This window comes from Bufo bufo, chromosome 1, assembly GCF_905171765.1.
Source record: "Bufo bufo chromosome 1, aBufBuf1.1, whole genome shotgun sequence".
Classification (NCBI taxonomy): domain Eukaryota; kingdom Metazoa; phylum Chordata; class Amphibia; order Anura; family Bufonidae; genus Bufo; species Bufo bufo.
The window spans coordinates 232,269,383-232,289,614 of NC_053389.1; the positions used below are offsets into that span (position 1 = coordinate 232,269,383).

At 42.4% G+C, this 20,232-nt stretch overlaps 1 protein-coding gene across 4 annotated transcripts in view; it reads right to left on the reverse strand.

Annotated features, from left to right (window-relative positions):
* Positions 1-5,875: 5,875 nt before the first annotated feature.
* The window catches only part of CACNA2D4 (calcium voltage-gated channel auxiliary subunit alpha2delta 4), a 256,717-nt gene continuing 242,360 nt past the window's right edge, over positions 5,876-20,232 (reverse strand). For 2 of the 4 annotated variants that reach the window (XM_040436615.1, XM_040436608.1), the window contains 9 exons: positions 18,465-18,535; positions 18,214-18,289; positions 14,154-14,206; positions 13,746-13,801; positions 13,298-13,318; positions 12,835-12,952; positions 11,118-11,230; positions 6,870-6,952; positions 5,876-6,384 (listed from right to left, as the gene is read on the reverse strand). In XM_040436615.1, coding sequence (XP_040292549.1) covers positions 6,298-6,384; positions 6,870-6,952; positions 11,118-11,230; positions 12,835-12,952; positions 13,298-13,318; positions 13,746-13,801; positions 14,154-14,206; positions 18,214-18,289; positions 18,465-18,535 — 678 coding nt within the window. In that variant the 3' untranslated portion in view covers positions 5,876-6,297. The remainder of the gene's footprint in view (positions 6,385-6,869; positions 6,953-11,117; positions 11,231-12,834; positions 12,953-13,297; positions 13,319-13,745; positions 13,802-14,153; positions 14,207-18,213; positions 18,290-18,464; positions 18,536-20,232) is intronic. The other 2 variants (XM_040436631.1, XM_040436624.1) reach the window with 1 other exon arrangement.

Sequence of the window (20,232 nt, forward strand, 5' to 3'; positions counted from 1 at the left end):
GGCCAGACCTGTTAGGATCCTCTTCCGAACAAGAAGAATTCAAACGGCACCAGCTACCACCGAAGACACAAGCAAAAGTGTCTCATACCGAAAAGAGACCATTTCTGAACTGACTAAGAGGATCTTAGTTAGTCTTGCATTACTAGCTCTGTGTATTTGCATGTGCCTGCGGTTTCTCAGTGACTTCTGTGACAAGCACGGAGACAAGATACCAGTGGGTAAGCTCATGGCTTTATACACCAAGCCACAAGCTCCAGAGGAGTGATTGACTTGGAAGCAGGGAGTGTGGAGGCTCCAATTATGTCATCATGGGCCCTTTAACAACTGCCCTGACGTCCAGACTGTTCCCTGCCCCAATGTTAGTGGCTTGGCTTGACCAGCAACACCAGTGTGACCCTTACTAATCAGACTGTGAATTTTATAACCTGATTTTTCTACTACTATACCTATCTGTGACCTTTTTAATCGGATTGTGACCTTCATAACCGGCTTCTACTACTATCCATGTCATCAACAACAATGCCTTAATCTCAAATTTGCTACCATGGATGAGACTAATATCAACTTTATGCTATTGTGACGTCAGAAAATTCTGCTCCAGTACCTCTGACCACCAGCAAGTTTATCTCTTTCTGGCTCTGCTTTCGTGATCGTCATCAACCAGCTGTCCTATGATCATCATCAATCATTGCAGCTATTGTGAACATCAAAATCCAGTTCTCCCGTGACCATCATCATGTTCTGATTCTGCTCCTGACATCAGTTCTGCTCTGCTCCTAAGACCATCCTCAACTGCTTCTGCTCCGACACTGTCAACATCAGTGTCCTACTCCAGCTCCTGAGATAATCATTAAGATCTTCTGCTCCTGCTCCTGTAACATCTCCTTATAGAAGCATTGTCTACAAATGTCATCAAATAAAGACAATGTTTGCTCACAATTCTGACTTTCACTAATTGTATTCACTACCTTTTAGCTTGAAGTCCAGTTAGACTCTTTGTATAAGGCCTTGTTTACACGTCAGTTATTTGATCAGTTATTTCCATAACCAGGAGATGAGGCTACACAGAGATAAGGTATAATGAAAAGATCTGCAACTGTTCAATGGTTTTGACCTGCACCTGGTTTTGCTGGGGGGAAAAAGGGGCATGACGGGAGAAGGGAAGTGAGCAGGCCAGAAGGCCCTGCTCATTTATTATTTTCCACGCTGGTGTTTGGCGAGGAAAATGGCTTAAACCTACACCAGCAAGAGGGCTGGAGTAGAGTTAAGTCTGTTGCATGACCTCCTGTAGGAAAAGTGAAATTTATATAGAGGCCTACGCCACTACATAACTTTGGCGCTTCCTCCAGCAGCACAGAGGGACTTGGGACTGTAATGGAAAACGCTGGTCTTGATAAATGTCCCCTAAAATGTTTGCAACCAGTTGCAGTTGCAAGAAATCCAACACGGCTGGATTTCTTGCGACTGCTACGGCCATCCCATTAATTTCTATGAGCTCACCGGTGCTCATCGATCGTGCATCCAGTGTCGTTGTGTATAATAATCTTGGAACAAGCAGTTAGTAAATGAATCATCTCAAAGCAGTTATATAATGCCCTCATTGTATCAGAACCCACCACTCTTTCAGGGTACCTCTTGTTGAAGATCCACAAGAATCCAACTATACCTCCAGGTAAGCCCACTGTTTTTATATGCAAAAAACTTTACTGAAATTGTTTGTCATTACACGGGGGGACATTTATCAACACCATTATGCTAAAAATAAAACTGTCAAAAATTCACAAAGTTTGGTGCATGCCTTGCTTATGCAGAATTATGCAACTTTTTGGGCTGGTTTTACATTCCACTTGCTACTTTTCAAAAAAAAAATGTTGCAGCAGGGCCAGGCATTGCTTTCTTGGTACAGTATATATTTCAGTTCTGGACCACGGACATGCATATGGCACCACAATTTTTAAGAGTTATGCACTTTTTAATAGTTGTGGTGCATCTGACTCCTTCAGGGAATAGATTAGAAATGTCCCCCACTATTTCCCAACAAATACCCATCATATGTCCAGGATATTTCTGACTAGATATAGAAACTGGACAAAGTTCGGTTGGAAAGAATGTGTTACTTGTGACATGAGATGCTAAGTTGCTTCCCACAAGTATCAGACATACAGACATGAGTGACATGGAATAGTCCCTTACCTCCTTTTTTATTCACCTATCAGAATTTGCACTCACACACATTTTTGTCTATAATGGGTAATTTTACTTCCAGCTCTAGGAAACAGCAATAGGGGCAGCATGTGCACCCTCAAATGCTTGTTCTTGTGGGAGACAGGAGTCCTCTTGGCCTGACATCACATTCGTTTTTGAAATGGTTGTTTTTGGCACAATGCATTCATGTCCTCTGTTGTGAAAATACTTCTCCCCAAATCCAACTTTATGCAAGGGGAAAGACCATCTTGAGAAAAGCTAGCATGAATTGAATATTTGGCAGACCAGCATTGGTTCTGTTCCCTATGGTAGATATGCAACTTGTCCCAATATTGAAAAGACTATCAAATTTTTGGTGCCCCATTGGCCAAAACCAAGTTTAAGATCATGCATCATATAACTTCTTCAACTTGGCCCCTGCCCCAAATCTGTAGGACTCACAACAGGAATTTAAAGTGATCAAGCATGTAAGACATTTTATTTGGTCCAAGGAGGATAAACATCTCAGTAGCTTAAAGGGGTTGTCCACTTTATTTTTTTTATATAGATGACCTATCCTCAGAATTGGGAGGCAGCAATCAGCTGTTTGAAGAGACTCTTCTTTGTTTAGCTGCTTGCTATGGACATCGCAGTGGTGAGCAGGTGTAATTACAACTGCTTCATCCCCATTCCCTTAAATGGGACTGCTCCTTCCTGTTCAAATAAATAGGACGAGCCATCCCATTGAAGTGAATAGGATGGCGTATTTGCAATTACACCTGCTCACCGCTGCAGTTACAATGGCAGCAGATAAACAGTGAAGAGAAGGCAGTGCTCATATGTAAGGCAGTGCTCATATATTCAAACTGCTGGGAGTCAGACCCCCACAATCAGATATTGATGACCTATCCTGACTCTAGTCCTCAGGGCCCACCTGCTGGTCATATTTTCAGGATTTCCTCAGTATTGAGCAGGTAATAAAATAGCGCACAGTTGTAAGGACAGCCTATTCTAAAGCTATGAAACTGGCAACAGAAGCCATTTAATCACTTCATTCTTGACACTTCAGAGATTATGGATGTGGAGTCTGGATATAGCGTACGCACCACTACATAGATGTAACAGCCATACATAAAGGGGTTGTCTCATCTCAGACAATGGGAGCATATCGCTAGGATATGCCCTCAATGTCTTATAGGTGTGGGTTCCACCGCTGGGACCCGCACATATATCGAGAACAGAGCCCCAAAAGCGTTGGGAGGGCGCACTGCGCATGCGCAGCCGTCCTCCATTCATTTTCTATGGGGCCAGTGAAAATAGCCAAGCGATGGCTCTGCTATTTTTGTCGGGCCCATAGAAGTGAATGGGAGCAGTGGCCAGTCATGAGTGGTGTGCTCCTATTCACTGTTATGGGGCTTGGTGGTGGCCGGATCTGAGTCCTCCAGCCACCACCTTGCGGGGCTCCGTTCCCGATATAGGTGGGGGACCCGCACCTATAAGACAATGGAGGCATATCCTAGCGATATGCCACCATTGTCTGTGATGAGACAACCCCTTTATGGAGGCAGACCACGCGACTGCTAGACGGCTTGGGGATTGGGGGGTGTTACAGGGCCAGGACTGTCTTTCCTATGTTAAAACATTTCATTTTCATGCAGCCACCTCTAAGGGGCACTCAGTGCAAACAGATTATTACAGGTACCATTCCAGTGAATGATAACTGTATAAGTTTCTAGGCCTTGAGCTCCCCCTAGCGGTGGCTGCAGATAGCTAGCTTTGTAATAGAGGGGAAGCACTGAATTAGCAATGCATTTATGCCAGTTGTCTGGTGTAAATACACAAAAAAATATGGTGGTCAAAATGAGTGCCATATTTATGATGCTGAACTCCTTCCTCCTCTTCGGGCAACAAAAACATTTTTTTTTCGTGCAGTGGCCACTAGTTGGAGCTCAGTGCAAAGAGATCAATAGTAAACGTATATAAATTCCTATGCATGGACCTCCCCCTAGTGGGCAAACAGCTTTGTAATAGAAGAGAAGCAGATTTATCAGTGTATATAGTGAGAAATCCGATGCTCAGAATGAGCACCATAGTTGTGAAGCACCTGTTCCACTTTTTCTACCACAGAAATCGAAATAAATGGGTGAGGTGGAGGGCAACGGTTTTTATTACATGTTTATTTACTGTAATTAAAATTTCTTCCGCTTAAAGGGCATCGGTCAGCAGATTTGTACCTATGAAACTGGCTAACCTGTTACATGTGCGCTTGGCAGTTTAGACCATCTGTGTTGGTCCCATGTTCCTATGTGCCCGCATTGCTGAGAAAAATGATGTTTTAATACATGCAAATGAGCCTCTAGGAGCAATGGAGGGCGTTACCATTATTCCTAGAGGCTCAGCTCTTTCTGCAACACTCACACCCTCTGCATTCTGATTGACAAGGTCAGGCAGTGTAAATGTGTAATGTAGTGCATATAGACTGCTACTTCTATACAGTACAGACCAAAAGTTTGGACACACCTTCTCATTCAGAGTTTTCTTTATTTTCATGACTATGAAAATTGTAGATTCACACTGAAGGCATCAAAACTATGAATTAACACATGTGGAATTATATACATAACAAACAAGTGTGAAACAACTGAAAATATGTCATATTCTAGGTTCTTCAAAGTAGCCACCTTTTGCTTTGATTACTGCTTTGCACACTCTTGGCATTCTCTTGATGAGCTTCAAGAGGTAGTCCCCTGAAATGGTTTTCACTTCACAGGTGTGCCCTGTCAGGTTTAATAAGTGGGATTTATTGCCTTATAAATGGGGTTGGGACCATCAGTTGCGTTGAGGAGAAGTCAGGTGGATACACAGCTGATTGTCCTACTGAATAGACTGTTAGAATTTGTATTATGGCAAGAAAAAAGCAGCTAAGTAAAGAAAAACGAGTGGCCATCATTACTTTAAGAAATGAAGGTCAGTCAGTCAGCCGAAAAATTGGGAAAACTTTCAAAGTAAGGGCTATTTGACCATGAAGGAGAGTGATGGGGTGCTGCGCCAGATGACCTGGCCTCCACAGTCACCGGACCTGAACCCAATCGAGATGGTTTGGGGTGAGCTGGACCGCAGAGTGAAGGCAAAAGGGCCAACAAGTGCTAAGCATCTCTGGGAACTCCTTCAAGACTGTTGGAAGACCATTTCAGGTGACTACCTCTTGAAGCTCATCAAGAGAATGCCAAGAGTGTGCAAAGCAGTAATCAAAGCAAAAGGTGGCTACTTTGAAGAACCTAGAATATGACATATTTTCACTTGTTTCACACTTGTTTGTTATGTATATAATTCCACATGTGTTAATTCATAGTTTTGATGCCTTCATAGTCAGGAAAATAAAGAAAACTCTTTGAATGAGAAGGTGTGTCCAAACTTTTGGTCTGTACTGTACATCATATGAAATATAATTATACAATACATTCTGGATCATTGGATGACCGCTTTGTAATCAGACACCTCCTATAATTGGTTCCCTGGAGATTCCACATTGTTCGGTAGCCCTTTGCTAGAAACAAGCATATACATAGTCCCAGATTATCATATGGCAAATTACATTAACCCTTTTCTCTCTGGTTATCCAGAATATAACTTTCGTAACATATTAATAATACGTAATACAGAATGAACAGTAAATTTCCAGAAACAGAAAAAAATAAAAACAAAAACGTTTATTTGCTGGAAATGTCACAGATTATAGAAATATAGAAACAAGAAAATCTTATGGAGGCAGAAAGCAGGAGGCGCTGATCTGGACGCTGATTATTTGTGGTTTTACATCTGGTGATACTTCTCCTTCATGAGGATGCAATCCAGCAATGATCTGATGAGTGCTCCCTGCAGGGGACACGCTGTCATCTAATAAAGGATTTACTCTCTTCAGTGGATCCCAATAATCCAGCGAGTGACAAACGCTTCTGTAGAGAGTCTAGTATGTTACTTGTGACTATGTGGGGCCCCTGGGGCCCGGTATATGTTGCATAGTTAATCATGCTTTCCCTTGTCTATGATCTTGAGCCTACAACAGGATCAGGATGTCTTCATGTTCTTTGCAGTTGCTGTTGATGAAATCAGTCATCGTAGGGAAACCACGAGTGATGCAAGGATTAACAAAATGGAGACCGATAGTCCCGCCCCTCTGCCGCAGTCCTGAGCATTTTCCTGTGACAAATGAAGTTAGAGTTTTATTTGTACATTGTAGATATTTCTTGGATATCAATATTATGTCTGATTCCTGAAACATCTACTGATCCCAAGACTATGGGTGCCGGGTTGCCAACCGTCCAGAAATTTCTGGACAGTCCGTAAAAATAAGCAACTATTTTCCTATGTCCGTTAAAAAAAATGAATGTGTCCGTGATTTTTTTTGAGGCTGGTGGTGCTTGATTAAAATATTTTAGTGGTAATTCTCATCATTTCTCAGCTCACGGTAAATGCTGGTAACGAGTTCTTATCAGTATATTGCGCTATAGACATGTATTACTTATAATGTTTATCATTCATTTTGGTTTTCCACCATGTCCATAAAAAATACCGGCTGTCCCTGATTTTGGGACAAGTTTTTCAGAAAAAAGAAAAACTCTGGTTGGCAACCCTGTATGGGCGTATGCTTTACAGTCAACATGCTTCCATATCTCATCACTTACCTCAGGGTGGAAGGCATGACAGGAATGTGGACGTCGTCTGAGTTTCTGGGATCTCATCCGCTCACACTTCACAGAAGCGTTATGTGCACTAGAGTTAAGGTTCTACTGACTTACACCTGGATGTGTGGAGCCCGGGAGAGCCCTTGATAGGGTGGTACTCAAGCAGACGGTTGTGATAAAAAAGGGGCTGGGCTTTTGAGCAGTGTGGCTTATTGTAACGTAACGTGAATTCAAAAGAGGGCAAATCAATACTCACATCTTACCTAAGATGAAGTGTCCGGTTGAATCCCAATTAATTGTTAGTGCAGACCACACTTATTCTCATCATCCCCTCCTCCAGTGTGCATCATACATGTCTGAGATCACTCAGGAATGTGTTCTTATCAGCACAATGGGGGATGGGTACTATCTCTAACCCACTTCATTACAAGGAAAACTTGTAAACTATTACACAGAGTATTAAACAGAATTAAAGGGGACAGAACCAATCAGTACCGTACTTAAAAATACCCTTACAATACATTTATATAAAAGGGCATGTTCAAATATACACAGACCCCTTATATTGGGGAGTTGTCCAGGTTAATATAAAATTTTTAAAAATGCAGAGAAACTATTAGGCCTCTTGCACACGACCGTGTGGATTTTTCAGTATTTTGCGGTCCGCAAAAAACGGATCTGCAAAAAATACAGATGACGTCCGTGTGCATTCCGTTTTTTGCGGAACGGAACAGCTGGCCCCTGATAGAATAGTACTATCCTTGTCCGTTATGCGGACAATAATAGGACATGTTCTATCTTTGAACGGAAAAACGGAAACGGAAGGCATATGGAGTACCTTCCGTTTTTTTATGCTGATCCATTGCAATTAATGGAACACAAAAAACGGAACGTAAACGAAAAAAAAAATAACATATATTCACTGCCTCGAAACTGCTACTTTCAACTGCTGCTGCTCCATCCTCCATGCCAGGCTTTGCTTTCCTGACTGCAACAGTGACGTGTCCGTATACTGCACGTGACCACTGCAGCCAATCTCAGGTGTCTTGTGCAGTATACTGCTAAAGCACTGACTGGCTGCAGCGGTCATATGTGGTAGACGAGCCTGTCATAACTACAGCCAAAAACATGACATCTTGGCTACTGCAGCGGAGAGAATAAAATCAGGTTGCTGGAATGGAGTGGGCTCGGGATAGTGAATATCAGGTTTTTATTATTGTTCAAGCACATTCCCTGACCTTTTAGAAAAAAAACCTCAAACAATGCCTTTAATATTAGACCCCAGACCCCCTTATGATTGAGTCACATGGATTTTTTTCCCATGCTGAATTTTTTTAAAAATCTGCTTCAAAATTCTGTGTGTTTTATGAATTTTAAAAAGTGGATTTGGCAAGAAATTCGCACAAGGAATGGATTCCATGCTGATTCTTTTTTTCAGTGGTTGTTTTTTTAAAGAAAATAACGCGCCATATAAACTACCGCTGCACCGCACATTTCTCCCATGGAAATCAATAGGTGGATTGTATGGATTTTAGGCACAGAATTTATGCTAAAATCCATCACCCTAATACTTTAAAACCTTCTAGATTAAATTCAAACCCCAGAACAATTCTCTAACTTTTAACTTAATAGACCCCATTTCAGCCAAAGAAAAATTTGACCCCAAACAACTAGACTAGATTCTCACCAGGTCATGTCAGCCACATCCCACCTGTCACTTTCAGCTGCTTTTCTGGCAATGTTCTTAGGCTACTTTCACACTTGCGGCAGTGTGATCCGGCGGGCAGTTCCGTCATGCAGGATCCGCCGATCTGGCTGTGACTGAAAGCATTTGTGAGACGGATCCAGATGCGGATCCGTCTCAGAAATGCATTGCAAGAACGGATCCGTCTCTCCCCTTGTCATGCGGACAGACGGATCGGTCTTGTATCATTTTTCACATTTTTACTGGTCTGCGCATGCGCAGGCCGGAAGGACGGATCCGGCATTCCGGTATTTTGAATGCCGGATCCGGCACTAATACATTCCTATGGGGAAAATGCCGGATCCGGCATTCAGGCAAGTCTTCAGTTTTTTTCGCCGAAGATAAAACTGTAGCATGCTACTGTTTTATCTCTTGCCTGATCAGTCAAAACGACTGAACTGAAGACATCCTGAATGGATTACTCTCCATTCTGAATGCATGGGGATATGCCTGATCAGTTATTTTCCGGTCTAGAGCCCCTGTGACGGAACTCTATGCTGGAAAAGAAAAACGCTAGTGTGAAAGTACCATGCTCTATATTGTGCGTTTTTCACGCAACGCATGCCCCATAGAAGTGAATGGGGCTGCGTGAAAATCACAAGCATCTGCAAGCAAGTGCGGATGCGGTGCGATTTTCACGCATGGTTGCTAGGTGACGATCGGGATGGGGACCCGATCTTTATTATTTTCCCTTATGACATGGTTATGAGGGAAAATAATAGCATTCTTAATACAGAATGCTAAGTAAATTAGGGATGGAGGGGTTAAAAAAACTAAAAATTAAACTCACCTCATCCACTTGTTCGCGCAGCCCAGCTTCTCTTCTTTCTTCTTCTTTGAGGACCTGGGAGAAAAGGACCTTTGGTGATGACACTGCGCTCATCACATAGTCCATCACCATGGCGTCACTGCGCTTATCACACGGTCCATCACCATGGTGATGGATCATGTGATGAGCGCAGTCACGTCACCAAAGGTCCTTTTCTCCCAGGTCCTCAAAGAAGAAGAAAGAAGAGAAGCTGGACTGTGCGAACAAGTGGATGAGGTGAGTTAAAAAAAAAAATTTAACCCCTCCATCCCTAATTTACTTATCAACTTAACCATGTTATAAGGGAAAATAATAAAATTTACACAACGCCCATCCCAAACCCCAACTTCTGTGAAGCAGTCTGGGTTCGGGTCTGGGTACCAAACATGCCGATTTTTCTCATGCGCGTGCAAAAGCATTAAAACGCATCCTATCAGGCCCTAACACGCGATGCCTGTGTGAAAGAGGCTTAAAAGTTTTACTTTCACAGTTCTTGGTCATTTCCTAAAGTGATCGGGTTAATGTCAATAGTCCTGGTGGTTTAGAGCAGAGAAGGCGGTATTGTCAGAACCTCTGGTGAGAGGTGAAGAAGGTAAGAGACTAAAGGGATTATGGTCAGTATACCCTGTGGTCCATGGCAGTAAAAACGCTAATATCAATTTTCCTGGTGTTCTAGGCCAGTGAAGGGGTCAATGTCAGTATAACTTGTGGTCTGGGCAATGAAACAGTTAATGTTAGTATGTCTGGTGGTGAAGGGGATAAATGTAAGTATACCTAGTGTGCTAGGGCAGTGAGAGGGTTAGTTCTACAATCCCTGCTGGTTTAGCAATGAATTGGTTAATTTAAAGCTCTCTAGGCTCCAGCACTGCCCTGGCTGTAATTGATTCCTGATGGAGAAAAAGTAGTTACTGTAACTACAGGCTCTGTAAGTGGGCAGAGTGCTCCTGAAACAGTAGGTCTGATCATGAAGGAGTCTGTATTTTGTGAGGGGGACAGTGGGTCCCCATCGGCTTAGTGGTCTGTTTGCAAGTGTGACTATGGCCACTCCACTGCAGGTCCACCTATTGGATTTTTCATCTTGGCTATACCTGCACCCTAATTTTAACCCCCCTCCCGCCATGCTTTCATGCAGCCAAGTGGTCTCCATCCTGTGGCTCTCCAACTGCGAAACTACATCTCCTAGCGGTCAGGGCATGGTAGCCCATACGATAAAGTTCTGGGTGTTCAAGTATTTATGATGACAAGAAAAACGCAGTGTACCCTGACAGACCCTACCGATGAGATCCCTCAGAGTCTGTCTAAAAATGGTCTGGACCACAGAACCTAATCTAGTGCTGAAGAACTACAGATCCCAGCAGGCTATGAAAACTGCAGACATGCCGGAACCTGTAGTGTAACAGAAGGATTTCTAATCTTCATACAGTAGCCATAAGGCCTTATTCACACGTCCGTTGTTTCTTTCCTGATCTGTTCCGTTTTTTGCTGAACAGATCTGGACCAGATCTGGACCCATTCATTTTCAATGGGTCCTGAAAAAAAATCTGACATTGAGCTGTCCGTTTTTTTTCAGGACCCATTGAAAATGAATGGGTCCAGATCTGGTCCAGATCTGTTCCGCAAAAAACGGAACAGATCAGGAAAGAAACAACGGACGTGTGAATGGACCCTAATCGTCATAATGTAGCCATAAGGATATATTTAACTTCTTTGGCTTGTAAGGAGACTTCAGGGAATATGCTGCAGTCACAGAGCGAGTCGCTGACCAAGAGGAGGAGGTTACTCTGTTCTACGTGCTGCATGACGAACATCCTGCGGAGTGAACAGAGGAACACAGTCACTGGGGAAAAACACAAAAGATCATAAAGTCCTAAATATAAATAGGAGAGGGAGGGACTCTCATTAGAGTGAAATGGCCCACCTCTAGTCTGCAGTACCACAAAATGCCACATGAGGGGGGTGTAAGCAAGCAGAAAGTAGGTACAGAGCAGCGTCAAATCCTTCTAAACGTTTCTAGTTTTATTCCTCCCACTTTTCAAGAAAACCCATTCTGATCTAATTTTCACAGCTGAAGCTTTGTTACAATTGCATCCAGTCTAGACAATCCTCTGTGAGCTAAACATATCTGCAGCACAAATCTCTCTTCTATCATCAGTTTGTTACAGTGTATCAGTCTGGAGGACTGCAAAAGTGCACAAACCCTTCACATCTGTTATAATTTGGCTACATTGTAATATCTGCTTGATTATTAGGATAACATCCTTAAGTGCCTGACGACAGCCCATTGACTATACATGTCCGGGCTGTCGGCACATATCTCTGCATGGATATTTTAAAACATCCGTACAGAGATTGCAGCTGTGTGTGAATCGTGCAGCTGCAGAAGAAGGGAGTCCTCTCAGTCTTTCACTGTCCCTGTCTTCTTCATGACTATATACAGCGTTAAACAAGCGCTGTGTACACAGATCAGGAAACAGTTATGCCACTTCCCAGTGGAGTAACTACAACTGGGGCCCACAGCAAATTTTTGAATAGGTCCCCCCTTACCTTCTCCAACAACTTTTATGCAACCCCCACTACTGTGGCTAGTCAAGATTGAGCTCTCAGACAAGGCCCATTTATTTCATGCAGTCTCTCTGTATATTATGTCATTGTATAATACTGTTGAGGGGCCCTGACCATAACAGTTTTCAGTCTTCCTCCTGAGGGGGCCCCTTTTGGGTCTAGGCCCCAAAGCAGCCGCTTCCCCTATAGTTACGCCCTTGCCGCTTCCTTTTCCTGTCCCAATGGTGATATGTTTGCCAGGAAGTATGCATGAGCTGCTGAGTCTTAGTAGACCCAGATCAGCTCTGCAGAGAGGTTGTACACCCAGGTACAACCTCTCTGGGGGCTGTATTCCCCCTGTAACTGAGGCCAATATGTCATCCCCAGTTACAGTACAAATCCGTAATAAATAAATAAAAAATGTAATGTTAAATGTCCCCCAAGGGTATTACGGTATATGACCTTTTGTAGGGCACAAAGTATTAAAAAAAATGTAAAAATGCCTCCATGCGCCGCATTGCAGTTTCTAGCCCCCAGCGACCATAACTCATACATTCCCTATATTAAAATGACCGCTACTGAAATAGGACATAATAAAAATATTTAAGTTGCATGTTGTGCTATTAACAAAAAAAAATAAAAAATGTGAAAAACTTCCTTTTTTTACCATTTCTTAGCGGACACTCCGCTTTTGCACACAGTAACAACTCGCTTTAACTGTTTTTAGATTTCTCATTCTGGACTCCAAGAAAGCTGACTGACAACACATCTGAGATGGCGGCCATACTGTTTGTCACCCAGCCTCCATGAGTTATGGCAAGATGGGTCAACGGATGGGTTTTGGGAGGGGAGTTTGGGTGGTGGTGTCTCACTTTTGGCAGTGACCGCACTCAATGAGCCCATTGGCTTCTCGGATGGAGGTGTCATGTATGAAGGCTGGGTACTCTGTGTCACATGGCTGCAGCATGTCATGCTTCTTGTGCTTGTGAGCTGAAGACAGAAAGAAAAATGTATGTAAGATGTAGAAAAGAAACTTCTGATTCCTCCGTCATTAACCATCTGTAATTCCCTTCAGCGAGGCCAGAGGATGAAGATAAGGACATCTGTTACTGTGAGGATGTAAGATACAAGGTATATGCGGACAAAAGAAAAAAACTAAGATCCGTGGGGGAGGGACCACAAGGGAATGGCTTTAGAATAATGGGGATGGTTATGATAATGAGTCTGTTTTAAATGCTGCCTGGCCTGTTTCCATTAAGAAAGGCTGGCCGGTACGGGACATTCATTTCATTTGGGGTGGGGTAGGGGGTGTTTGTTCAGTCTTCTTTTACTTACAGTGATGGAAAAAGGACTTTGCTGGATATCACATGACAGGTCATATGATGGATGAGACATCAATGATTTCACATGAATGGAGGGTGAATGAATAAATGAAAGAAATGGGAGACAATAGGACAATCATGAGTCTGGTGACACATTACATGGACCTGACCGTAATACAGAATATTATAACAACCTTATATGATATATATCTGTATATACTAATAATTTATAGATAGATAAATATAGGAACACTATGGGATTAGACAGCTGGGAGCCATCACTCCCATTACTCCATACAACTGCTTTCAGGAAATCCACAACATCTGGGAGGCTTTCTTGCATAATAACTGTATATTGCGCACTACACGTCCAAGTAAATGGTGGCGCTGCTGCATTAACGTTTATGGCAAAAGACTGCTGCTAGGACAGTGGCTAAAAGTGGTACTCCCGGGCCACCTACCTTCTGCTGTATTATCAGAGGACCAAAAAGGACACAGGCTGAATTCTAGAACGAACCTGCAAGTTGAGAAGAGGGGACAAAAAGTGGAGATTGTTGTGAACTGTGAATACATGATCTATTGCTCCCTGTTATCAGCCTCTTCACACTAAAGGCTGACTGTAGTCTGGATCAATATGGTGCAGATGCCTGTACTTTATATCACATATTCCGCCCTCAGAATCAGTTACATATGTATGACAGATATCTGCCTCTGTAGCTCCAGCAATATTATAAGCTGCAGACTTTAAGGTTATTGGCCCTTTAATAAATCAATTTACTCAGCATCACTGACCTCATGGGGCATCTACTATGCAATACATAAGTCCTATCCCCCATAAGATCTGTATAAAGGACGGGCAGAGTACTTACAGGACGAGGTTACTGAGCAGCCACTGGGCAGCTGAGATCAATGCAAACAGCGGCTGCAAAGAGAAGACACAAAGATGACTGGAGACACTTTCCCCACTGGTTACATGTGATATACTGTATGCACCTTAGGGTGTACGTACCATAGAAGTATCATCTTGGGTGTATGCTGGGGGTGTCTTTTTTGCAATGGGCAATGTGAAGCTGCTTTTGGGTTCCCCTTGCTATAGTCCCTAGAGCAGCCACCCCTATCGTATGTACACTCAAAGACTGTCATATATCATGTGTAACATGTACAAGTAAGGTAGCAAACAAGCACAAGGACTTCCTGGCATACAGGGGTGAATGGGCATGAATCTGTGCCAGCAAGGGGATCCAGTGTAATGCTATACAGTCCTCTACAGTACACAGAGTCCTCATATATATGGTCCTGATCAAAAGTTTAAGACCACTTGAAAAATGGCAAAAAATCATATTTTACATTGTTGGATCCTAACAAGGTTCCAAGTAGATCTTCAACATGCAACAAGAAGAAATGGGAGTGAGACAAAACATTTTTTTAGCATTCAATTAATTGAAAATAACGATTAAACTGAAACAGGCTGTTTTTCAGCTGATCAAAATTTTAGGCCCACATGCCTTTAACCCTCCTCTTATGTTAGGGTCAGAACCGACCCGTTTTCAGGTTTTGAATGTCTATAAGTATCACATAAATTTGTTTATTGCATCAAGATTTTTTTAATTTGTCAGGAACCTCTATTTAAACAATGTAATAGAAAAATAATCCTTTTCACTAAATTATAAAATACTGTGGTGAAAATTAAGACGTTTATGGTGTTAGGGTCAATTCTGACCCAGTTATAATATAGGATTATAGGACTAATAAGTGCCAAAACTGAAATCCTAAACACTCTCTCTGCTTAGTAACACTGACAGCCAATCACCTCTCAACCCTGTGAGCTGTAGTTAGGGAGGGGCCGATCTCTTTGCCTGCTTGTCTGCTTCTCTAAATAAAGTAAAGAAACATAGGACCAATACATTTCAGAGTTGCTGACTTGCAGAGTAATCATCTCCAATATGCAGCATGCAAGAGTGAGAAGATTTGCAGGAAGCCAAATACTGGATTATATCTTGGATGAAAATGAGGCAGAGGACACAGAGCAGCATAGCGATATGGATGAGCAGGTTTCTGAGGCAGAAGATGAAGTAGAGTATCAACCAGAATACACAGACACATCTGATGAGTCTGATGAGGAGGCCACCAGTGCTGAACCTGCTGCTGTTCCTGCTGAAACATTCTAATCCAAAAGTGGTAAGATCTGTTGGAGTTCAGAACCTCCTGACTTACATGGCAGGGCCGCTGCTGCAGATGTAAGCAAAATGACCCCTGGGATCACAAGGTTTGCTGTGACGAGAGTAAGTGACATCAAAACATGTTTTGAACTGTTCATGCCATTGTCACTAAAAAAAAGTGATCATTGCAATGACAAACCTTGAAGAAAAAAAAGTCCATGGCAACATGTGGAATGACATAAATGAGGAATGCCTAGATGGTTATATTGGTGTTCTTCTTCTTGCTGGAGTGTACAGATCCTATAGTGAGGCCACTGAGAATCAGTGCCAGCATCCTCATCATCATCTAGCCTTGCCTCAACATCAACCAGCACAGCCACAGCCACAACTCCAGTGATGCCATATGATTCTAAAAGAAAGAGGTGTCAGGTCTGCCCCAGCAATAAGGACAGAAAGACACACACATTATGCCTCCACTATAAAAAATATATCTGCAAAGAACATGCTAAAAAATCTTTTGCAACACATGCATCTAAAAACACCCACACAAACACATGCAAGTTCTTGCACAAAGATGCTTTGAAACTAGTACTTGATTTCTATTGGTTTGCCTTGCTTGATTGTGTGTTTGTTTGACCTTGCAAGTCTACATTTTGTATTATTACTTGCTTTTCATTGTTTATGAACGTTTTATGTTAAAAAAAAAAAGACTTTTGGCTATTTTCTTGAAGTAAATATATATGGGTCAAAATTGACCCTAACACCATCAATGTTATTATAGTTAATGTTATTAAAATAAAAAAAAAAAATTAAGAGATGTGTTCAAATACTCCTCAGAAACATTCTGGTGACATAACAACCTTTTATTTACTTATAATATTCTATTGAGGTTTATTTTACCATTTTTTAAATTTGAAAATGAGAGGTATGCTATCAAAAGAAAGGTCGAAGGGGTCACACCAAAAATATTAAAACAAATCTTTTCAAGGATAAAGAAGCCTAACAAGGTAACCAAGAGGTAAAAAACAAATTGGATGATAAATAATTGTTCAGAGGGTATTTTATGGCTGATTTAAGACACGGGTCAAAACCGACCCGTTAACATCATGGATAGTAACAGAAAGCTAACATAAGAGGAGGGTTAAAAGGGCAAATCTGTGCAAAGATGTGGATTCATTGTCATTTTCTGTCAGGTAGTCACACGTTGTGATGGCAAAGGCAAAAAACCTCCCTTTTTGAACGTGGTTGGGTTGTTGAACTGCATAAGCAGGGTCTCTCACAGCGCGCCATCGCAGCTGAGGTGGGACGCAGTAAGACAGTCATTTGGAATTTCTTAAATGATCCTTAGGGTTATGGAACAAAAAAGTCAAGTGGAAGAACCAAAAAAATGTCATCAGCACTGAGCCGGAGGATCCAATTGGCTGTCCGTCAAGACACTGGACGATTCTCGACCCAAAATAAGGCCCTTACTGGTGCTGACTGCAGCCCCATAACCATCAGACGGCATCTGAGACTGAAGGGCTTCAAAAACAAAAAAAGTCTTCAAAGACCTCGTCTCCTTGAACGCCACAGAACTGCTCGTTTGGACTTTGCAAGAGAGCACCAAACATGGGACATTCAAAGGTGGAAGAAAGTTTTATTCTCTGATGAGAATTTTTTTTACCTTGATGGTCCTGATGGTTTCCAACGTTACTGGCATGACAAGCAGATCCGACCTGAGATGTTTTCTACGCGCCACAGTGGAGGGGGCGCCATAATGGTCTGGGGTGCTTTTTCCTTCAGTGGAACAATGGAGCTTCAGGAAGTGCAGGGGCATCAAACGGCCGCTAGCTATGTCCAGATGTTGCAGAGAGCATTCCTCATGACTGAGGGCCCTCGTCTGTGTGGTAACGACTGGGGTTTTCAACAGGACAACGCTACAGTACACAATGCCCGCAGGACAAGGGACTTCTTCCAGGAGAATAACATCACTCTTTTGGCCCATCCTGCGTGTTCCCCTGATCTAAATCCAATTGAGAACCTTTGGGGATGGATGGCAAGGGAAGTTTACAAAAATGGACAACAGTTCCAGACAGTAGATGGCCTTCGTGCGGCCGTCTTCACAACTTGGAGAAATGTTCCCACTCACCTCATGGAAACGCTTGCATCAAGCATGCCGAAACGAATGTTTGAAGTGATAAACAATAATGGCGGAGCTACTCATTACTGAGTTCATGTTTGGAAGTTGGATTTCTGTTTTGGGGGGGTTTATTATTATTTTTTTTAAGGTGTGGTCCTAAACTTTTGATCAGCTGGGCCTGTTTCAGTTTATTCGTTGTTTTCATTAAATTGAATGCTCAAAAAATGTTTTGTCTTACTCCCATTTCTTCTTGTTGCATGTTGAAGCTCTACTTGGAACCTTGTTAAGATCCAGCCATGCTAAATAGGATTTTTTGCCATTTTTCAAGTGGTCTTAAACTTTTGATCAGGACTGTATTACATGTGACCTATGACTGTTTAAAGTATGAACATATTGTATATATGACTGTCTTGTTTTTTCCATATGATATAAGTCTGTTTAGTGTATGACTGTCCTGTGTACTTCATATGACATATGACTGTCTAATTTTTTACACGCAACCTTCTTGAGTACTAAATATAATCTATGACCTGTCTTGTATGTCAGATATGATGTATGACCATCTTTTATGTTATACATGCTATACGACTGTTTGGTGCATGTCGGTCCATTGTGTTCCACCCCACGAGGGGCTGATATCATGGAGCTTACGTTGAGCAGGTTGCGGCCTCCGCTGTGGTGATGATACGGCATTTTGCACATGGCCTGGTAGTCGTAGAGCGTCACCCTGAGACAGGAAACCATAAAATGGGATCAGTGAGGAGCCATTTTCATGTAAGAACCTGATGTAGGGAAATGCAGTTGAGGACAAAGGATTACAGGGAGATGCTTGGAGTAGTAGTGTCTGCAGTTGTCATATAACATAGGACCCTGCTATATGAGATATTAGGAGAGGCGCTTACTGTCTGAAGATGCTCATGTGCAGAAGCTGTGTCATCAACGAACCATCAAACTCTCCGAGGAACATGCCTGTCTGTAGGGGAGAAAGTACAGAGGTAGATGGTTACTTTCCTTCCTACATAATGAAGCATTGCGCATACTGTCTGTAGTTATGGTGACAAGATCAAAGGGAATCATAGAAATGGTTTATCTTTGAGTAGAAATACTATGTCCTCCGCTTGGCTCATCTGCTCATCATGACCTTGGACAAGCTGGATGCCCAAGAGACAGTGACATCCTGGGCAGAGATTATTTTGTTATGTTATAATTACATTGTGTGCTATCTAGCCATATAATTGTTGGTGTGTCTGTATATACCTGTGGACAGGCATGTGTCACGGCTGTACTCATATAATGGGATTTTAATGGCAGGTTGGGGAACCCAGAGCTCATTATCATAGAGTCCTTTTAAATGTACTTAACCCTCTCACTGTGAGTGTACATGATGAGTGGGGGCAAGTGGCGAGGGTGTACTTGATGTCTCCATCCTTGTTCTCCTTCAATTACAAAAGCTTACATACAGATGTAACACACACGGTTGAGTCCCATTATTATGACTACTTCCTACTTTTGATGTCGGCAGCGTGTAGCTCATGAAGGAAGTCATGTGTGGTGAGCTGGCTTGGGAGGTATATAAAGGGTTAGAGAGGCTGTCTGCACACATATCCCTCATTGCTGTCATGGGCAAAAGGGACAATTTGTCAGAGTTCAGCAAGCTCTACTGTGTATGGGGCTCTGAAGCAAACGGATGGTCACTGCTAGAGATGAGCGAATTTCATATTTTGAAATTCGTTCACACTTCGTTTGGTGGTAAAAGGTGAATTGTGTTATGGATTCTGTTACCACGGACCATAACGCAATTCTATGATGGAATGCATAACGGAATGCCTTTAGAGATATTCCGTTATTCATTCCGTCATAATAGAAGTCTACTGGCTGGGAGAAAACGTCTGTATGTGGGTAAGTAACTGGCTCAATGATAGAAAACAGAGGGTGGTTATTAATGGTACACACTCAGATTGGGTCACTGTCACTAGCGGAGTACCTTAGGGGTCAGTATTGGGCCCTATTCTCTTCAATATATTTAATAATGATCTTGTAGAAGGCTTGCATTGTAAAGTATCAATTTGCGCAGATGACACTAAACTGTGGAAAGTAATTAACACTGAAGAGGACAGTATACTGCTACAGAGGTATCTGGATAGATTGGAGTCTTGGGCAGATAAGTGGCAGATGAGGTTTAACACTGACAAATGTAAACTTATGCACATGGGAAGGAATAATGCAAGTCAACCGTACATACCAAATGGTAAAACACTCGGTAACACTGACATGGAAAAGGATCTAGGAATTTTAATAAACAGCAAACTAAGCTGCAAAAACCAGTGTCAGGCAGCTGCTGCCAAGGCCAATAAGATAATGGGTTGCATCAAAAGGGGCATAGATGCCCGTAATAAGAACATAGTCCTACCACTTTACAAATCGCTAGTCAGACCACACATGGAGTACTGTGTACAGTTCTGGGCTCCTGTAAACAAGGCAGACATAGCAGAGCTGGAGAGGGTCCAGAGGAGGGCAACTACAGTAATAACTGGAATGGGGCAACTACAGTACCCTGAAAGATTATCAAAATTAGGGTAATTCACTTTAGAAAAAAGACGACTGAGGGGAGATCTAATTACTATGTATAAATATATCAGGGGTCAGTACAGAGATCTATCCCATCATCTA